The 7,478-nt window shown below is 51.7% G+C and overlaps 1 protein-coding gene across 1 annotated transcript in view; it reads right to left on the reverse strand.

Moving 5' to 3' along the window:
* The window catches only part of TOX2 (TOX high mobility group box family member 2), a 152,145-nt gene extending 144,955 nt beyond the window's left edge, over positions 1-7,190 (reverse strand). Inside the window, exon 1 of the mRNA XM_017837152.1 lies at positions 7,042-7,190. Coding sequence (XP_017692641.1) covers positions 7,042-7,143 — 102 coding nt within the window. The 5' untranslated portion in view covers positions 7,144-7,190. The remainder of the gene's footprint in view (positions 1-7,041) is intronic.
* Positions 7,191-7,478: the final 288 nt, after the last annotated feature.

Here is a 7,478-nt window from a genome sequence, read left to right on the forward strand (position 1 = left end):
CCCGTTAGCACTTCCCTCCCAGCTCCCTTCACCACCGAGCTGAGCTGCAACTGCACAGTCGTCGGGAAGAGATTTAATTATATCTGCAGAGGTCAAGCAATCTATGCAAAAGATGATGGTGGAGCAGAGAGATTCTGTGGCATAATGCAAAGATTTCCCCTGCAGCAGCACGGCAGCCAGGGCCATTTCTCAGAGAAGAAATGGCATCCATCAGAACAAAACCTCCAGAGGGAAACAATAGGAAGAGGTGGAGGGGAGGCAGACAATTACTATATTTAAATCTGGTCATTTAAGTGCAAAATTGGGTAATTTAATGCTGTTTTCTATCACTTTATTTGTATTTTTTAAGAGTGGTTTGATCAGTGCTTGCTTCAGTAAGTTGTGTTGGGAGATTTCTCCCCCCTGAAGCTGAACTGACTATACACTATAATTATATATAATATATATTATATCATTATATATAATACGTATTTTATATAATATATATTCTATATGATATATATTTTATATAATATATATAATTATAGTATGTATATTATTACATATAATACATAATTTGTAATATAGATCAGAGCATACATATAATTTATACATACTATAGAATACAGCATATAGTATGTTATATATAATTTATGTAGAGTATTACACAATATATATTACGTACTATATAATTTAATTATATTAAAACAGGTGTGTAAAATCACAAAGGTGGAACATTAGAGCTTAAACCTCCAATTAGGAATTAATAGTCTGAAAGCTCTAATCACTCTAACACTTTACCCTGACTTGAGAAACACTGAGTAAGACATCAAGAAGAGGCAGAGGTGGTGGTAAACGACAGTTCAGACAGAAGCCTTGCACTCACCGGATGGAAAATTGTCAAGGAAAACACATTAGCAACACAATAACTTATTTTTAATGTAGAGCTGTTAGGAAAACACAATTATATGCTTCATTTATGCTGCAAGATATAACCCAACTTATGGTAAAAGCATTTAGAGCTCGTTTTGTAAAACAACAGAGGAGTACAAAGGTAATAGGGAAAAACTGTGCCCCTCGAGGGGATCACACTCCCCCCGCCCAGTGGGGCCAGTCCTGGTGGAGCATCCTCACCTCCTGCTCCTTGGATCCAGCAGCAGAGATGCAAAGGGAAGGCAGAATGAAAACAAACATTTTTCTTCAAATGCTGCAGAAATACCACAATGGTGACAACAACCACCGGGAAAAGGGCTGGCAGTGCCCGTCCTTACATCGAGCAAAAGCTGAGAGGGCTCTGTCCCACGTGCTCTCCCCCTGCCCTGGCACGAGGATCAGCCATGCACTGTCCAAGCTATAGGATGCTCTGGTGTGTTACAAGCAAAATGCAATTTGTGAACAAGAAGTTTTCTCCATTAGGGATGCACAAACTGATCCCAGCACCTACTGCAAGCTCAGATGTCCAAATCTAGAGCTGTTTGTGGATTTACCCCACAGTTATAGTGGCACAACACCCACAGGCTTTGGGCCACTGGTTTAGGGGACAATGTTTATCACTGATTTGAAGAATCATAAATAAATCAGAGAAACTTGTACAATTTTGATCCTGAATTTTTGGTCTCTTGATGCCTCTTCTGATACAGGGACTGCTGTGGATCAGGCCCTTGACAAGGTCATTCAGAACCAGCCTCAACAAACATGTTGTTATATACAAGTCAGACCAGTCTTCAAAACATCTCACATTGTTCCAAAAACAACCAGACTAAAGCCCTCCCTCTGCACATGCAGAGAGAACAACAATTTCTATGAATGGATGGACATTCATTACTTAGCTCCCAATCCCTGACTTAAAGCCCAAGGCAAAATGGAGCTTCAAACATTTTCTGCTCACAACCCACCAGAGACAGCTCCAGAGAACACAGGGTTGTCCCACTGGGCAGCTCAACCACTTTTCAGAGGAAGCTCTTGCCCATATTCAGGGCCTAAAAAAAAATAAAAAATATCCACATTTGCAAATGAACAGGAGCTGCCTGCCAAATGAGAATGAGATGGGCCTCAAATTAAAAATCTGCCGGACTTTGTTCTCCATCCAAAACCCTCCATCTCCAAAGAAAGATTTATGTTACTTCAAAACAGAGTTGGCTTCAAAAGTAGAAAGGGAAAAGAATATATTTTATCTTCCAGAATGGCAAAGCTGTTCTGGAACAAGGAAAAAGGGACCATGTTTATCACTGCAATGTACAATTTATTGTGAAAGTCAAAACAGAATTTTCCACAGAAATGCATTTGCTACATCGACCCAGGCTCATACCAGCAGCTCAGATCCCATTTCTGAAGGGTTCTTAAAAGAAGAAGAGAGCATTGGTTGCAGATTAATACCCATCTCATGACTAGTAGATTTTAATTATCCATAATTTATGATGGTGTATTGGCAAAATAGTTTTTGCCAATTTATCAGCCTAAAAAGCAAGACAGAGGGTGTGTTTGGAGATGCAAAGACAGAGAGTCTCACCAGAAAGATCCAGGAAAAGGTTTCATGATGCTGTTTAATCCTAGAGAAATGCTGCAGGGCTAACAGGGCTCCCCAGCATTCCCAAGCACCACAGGCACCTCCAGGATGATGGGAGTGTGCCTGCTCTGCAAGGATTCAGCATTCCCAGGCTGGATCCTCCTCCTCCCCATCAATCAGCCCTTGCCCTCGGTGGAAACTGGGCACCGTGCACTGATCACTGTAACACCAGAAGCACTACAAAGAATTTATATTTAAATGTATTTCTGCAGGAAGAATAGGGAGATGTTAATTCACTCCCTAAAGATGCCCCTGGGGAGCAGGGAGCAGGATCACTCCTCCTGCATCACGGCATCGCTGCACACCCAGTGTGAAAGAGCACAGGGTACTGTGCTCGGGCAAGATTCCTGCCACGTGCCTCCCTTGCCAAGGCAATTTTTCCTGAGCTGAGAAGGAAAAACTCCCTCCTGTACTCTGTGGACTCACACACACAATTTAGGAGCTGGGAAAATCCTTCCTTGCTGGTATGTCAGCCAGCACGCCGTTGCTAAAGCTCTGCTAAGAGCAAAACGAGCCCCGGTGTTACTGAACTGTGTGGTATTTTCCCATGGTTTACTTATTGTGAAATACAGCTGAAGAGTCTCTCTAGAGCTTAAGTGGGAAAAAAATCCCCAAATTTTCTTGAAGCAACTGGAGGGATGTGAAAATACCCCACCATAGACCAACAATGCCCTTAGGTGGTACAGGAACACGCTGCCTCTCACTTACAACACCATCACACACACAGGCAGCCTGATATCCTGTGGGAGCTCCACTTTCACGGCAAGGGAGCACGAGGGGGTCTGCAGCAGACACCAATGCCCCAGGAAAAAGGCCAGAGGGAAAAGAAAAAGGGGATTTCGACCGAGATTTAAATGAGAAATCCAAAAGAGAGGTAAGTGTTTCCTTCAGCAGGGTTCAGGCGGCCGATGACACAGACGGGTGTCGTGGTCTGGACAAGGGCTCCTTGCAGAGACGGTACCACTTTCAGCTGAACATCCCCAGTCCCTCGTGGCCACTGTGCAGACACCAGAGATGTTCCTGCTGTGCAGTCCCAGTGGTGGAGCAGGTCCTGGATGCCGCTCACAGGAAGGAGGCGAGAAGTTGGCACCGGCGTGGGAAATACTCCTCACAGCGTGTCCTTTGGGGTGGCTCCGGGAAGGTGCTGCTCCTCATCACCCCCACACCCTGCACTGAGCCACTGCAGCCCTAAAAATCCTACCAAAGGAGCATCAGTCCTCCAGGCTGCGAGCACCGGGAAGTTTGGGGTTGGCTCCACTTCCCAGCTGCCATGGCAGGCAGCTCCGTGCAGGATCAGGTGACAGGGACTGGTTTACACAGGGAGCCCTTTTCCCCTGCCTTGGTGCCATTGGTGTTCCCGATGCATCAGAACTCCTCACCAAACACAGGGAGCAGTGGGGGAGGCTCCTTCTTACCCTGCCCGACAGGGTGGGAGGGATCCCATTATCCACTCATGGGTGTCCAATCCCTTGCTACCCTCTCTATCCCACTCCCAGTGGCCAGCCCTTTGAGGGAAAACAGGGGTGCTGGGGAAGTGGTTAAAGAAAAGGGGCAAATACCCCCTTTCAGGGGGGTATTTGACTGAACATACATTCCCATTTCATTATCCTTCTAAACATCCCTTGTCCTTTCAGAAATGGAAATGCTGATGCGCAATAGGGCCCTCTGTAGCTGCAAAGAGAAACTGTGGCTTGTTGCAGGGCACAGGTGGGATGGGAGACCTCCCAGCAAAACTATATCACGTCCAGTAAGTGCACAAACCAATTCCATTAACATTTGAGGATGCTCTGGGCTCAGGCACATCTCCCCAGCAGCTCACGGCGCTGGGCAGAGCTCTGCCGTGCTCCCAGTGAGTTATTTATGCACAGTGACATGGCACAGTCCTTCCCAGCCTCACTGCCTCTCCCCAAATAAATAAATAAATGAATGAAGCAGCCCTTTGGAACAAAAAAAAAAAGGAAAAAAAAAAAGGTGAACCTGAACACAACAAACCCTTTAAATCACAGGGTTTTAGAGCCCTTCCCTAAACTCAGTGAAGCAGAAGACAGCGAAGGGCCTGTAAATGCTCCTTGCCCAGGGTCCTTCCTAGAGAGGGGTTTTATCTGGGATATCTGTATGCAATAGTGGAAGAACCTCTGATTTTTCCAGTCCACCCTACCCTCCTCTGGAGCTTTTTGAAGTGGAAATGCTTTGAGGCAGACACTGTTCTAGCCCAGCTCTGAGCTGAGCTGCCAGCACCAGGCAGGAGCGACGGGGTTGGGACTGGTGTGAGGTTCTGGAGTTTCCCAGAGTATCCCGTGTGGCTCCGAGAATCAGGAGTGCTCAGGCAGTGCTCTCTGTGGCAGGCACAGGATAACAGCGTGCTGTTGGTGATCCTTGGTGGCATCTCACCCCACACCAGCCGGAGATCTCCAGAGCAAAGGCAGCAGGAGCCACCTCCACCCTCTCCACGGTTTGACGCCAAAGTTACAGCCCTTATACCTGCACTCGGCCGGGAAAACAAAGTCAACCATTTCGTCTCTGGCTTCCTTCCAGCAGCCTCATCCCACAGACAAACGTGCACGGCTGTGCATAAGCAAATGTCATTTGATAACTCAGAAAAGAAAAGAAGGGGGGGGGAGGAGAAAAAAAAAAAAAGCGCCCTGAATATCAGCAAAGGGTAAGTCACTTCCTTTCTTCTCCCGCTGCCTTAAGATCCTCCGTAGCAGTGACAACAGCAGCATCTGGTGGCAGTGGTCAGTACCTGGGGTGCTCCTCTCCGGTGTCCCATCCACCCTGGCCGGCACCAGCACCCATCGCACCCGGGCTGAGCTCGCCGGAGACGCAGAGGAGGCGATTCCCCGCAGCCTCCCGGCCGCGGCGCAGCGAGGACCCGCGGATCAATCGCGACCGCCTAATCCGGGACTAATCTCAGGGATTCAGGCCACGGATGAGCTCACGGCGAGGGGCCCCGTGCCCCAAGGCTCGGGTGGGCAGCGCTGGGGGCACACGGGACCGCCGAGCCCCACGGCGCGGGGCGGAGGCGCTGCGGGCACGGCCGCCGGCCCCAGCTCCGGCACGGAACGCCGGACGGCAAACTAAACCATGCTGACACCCAACAACTTCTTGGTAAAATCGAGTTCCTAAAGCCAGCAGGATCCGAGGGCAGCCGCAGTTCCCAGTGGCACACGCTCACATGATCCCAGATTTCGGCTTTCACACACCGCGGGCTGATGTTTCAGTGGCGCGGGTGTCCTGCTCCCAGGTGACCCAGCTCTCGTTAAGTATTTTAAGAGCATATTTAGCATTTTAAGAGCAACGGCAATGATAATAAACCAGTTTGAAACCGGCAGTGCGCGGATATAGGCGAAAACAACGAAAGTTGTTTCCTTTGTGCATAATCTGGCATCTCAAAATAAATGAGAACTATTAGGTTTGCTACAACTTAATAAAAAGATATAAATAAGCCAAGTGGCGGAGAACAGTTAAATACATACCCTGATACATAAAGATTAATTTGCCGCGTCTGGAAAGCCACACAGGTTTACCTCTGCTTCTGTCGAAAGAGTTTGATCACAAACTATCACAACACCGAGATGAGCCGAGAGCATCCCGAGCTGCCGTCCCAATGCAGGAAAGTATTTTCTCCCTTTATTAACTTTTTCAAAACAATTACCCGAATTTGGCCCGGGAGGCAGCAAGGACTCTGTCTCGGATGATCCCCCTCCCTCCAAAGGGATCCGTATCCCACGGCTTTGTAGCTGAAGCATCAGCGGTGTTTACCCACACCAAGGAAGACGATACTAGCAGAGAACTCCTTATCCCTGAAGGAGCATCTATTCCTTCTGCTTCGCCTCCTCTAGGATGAAGGAAATTTCCTACAGCACCTCCGCGCTCTCAAATATCCCCTGAGCATCCCTCTCCCGTTACAAGAGGAGGGTGCTTCGCTTTGCAGCTGCAGCGAGCGGGGGAAATGTGGGTTAGGGAGGTCTCGCCGCCGTGCTGTGGGTCTGGAGAGGCACACGGACACCCTCACCCCCCCAGGGCTGGGTGTCCCCTCCGCGGGAGCGCCGGCAGGTGGGGGGACGGAGGTGGGGGCCGGGGCCGGAGCCCCCGCTCGGGAGGAGCCGCGACCCGGCTCGTGAAGAAGGTGCAAAACAACAACACGGCGAAGAACAACAGGAAAAAAAGTACGCGACAACAAACGCAACAACCACCACCAACCCCCCGCCCCCCCAGCCCGCGCATCGCTCCGGGCCGAGCGCCCCCGGAACGGAGAAGGTTAAACGAGCCCGGCACGGACACACCGACACCCGCTCCCCCCGCGCTCCGCTCCCGGCCCGCCCCGCCGAGCAGCGCCCCGGGCTCGGGCTCCCCCCTCTCCTCTCCCAGACCACTTTCAAAATTCCCTCCCGCCGGAGCCCGGCGCCGCCGGCACTTTCCTGCCCCTTTTCCCCGCGGAGCAGCCGCGGGACGGGAGCGCGGCCGCCCCCGGGGGGGACCCCCCGCGCCGGTACCTTGTTGCAGTGATAATAATCCAGCGGGCCGAGGCAAGTGGGGTCTGCGCCGGGCAGGGAGCCCACGGCGGGGGGGGCGGAGGGGTAGAACCGAACGTCCATGCCGGGGCTGCGGGCGGCGGCAGGCGGGGGCTCCAGCGGGCATGGACCCGGCTGCGGCGGCGGCGGTGCCTCTGGCGCGGGGAGAGGGCGGGGAGAGGGCGGGCGGCGGCGCAGGGGGGGCGGGCGGCGGCCCCCGGCCCGCCCCGCTCCGCGCCGCCCCGCGCCGGGGCCGCTATTGTTCGCGGCGGGGCCGGGCGGCTCCTCCCGGGCTGGGGCAGAGGGGATGGAGCCCCCTCGGAGCCGGCCCGGTGCGGCCCCTCTCGCCCGTGCCCGGCCGCCCCGGCGAGGGGGAGGTTGAAGCGGCGACGCCGCTTCCCGCTCCTCCTGTCACGTTT

This window comes from Lepidothrix coronata, unplaced genomic scaffold (genome assembly GCF_001604755.1).
Source record: "Lepidothrix coronata isolate B3197 unplaced genomic scaffold, Lepidothrix_coronata-1.0 Scaffold293, whole genome shotgun sequence".
NCBI lineage: Eukaryota > Metazoa > Chordata > Aves > Passeriformes > Pipridae > Lepidothrix > Lepidothrix coronata.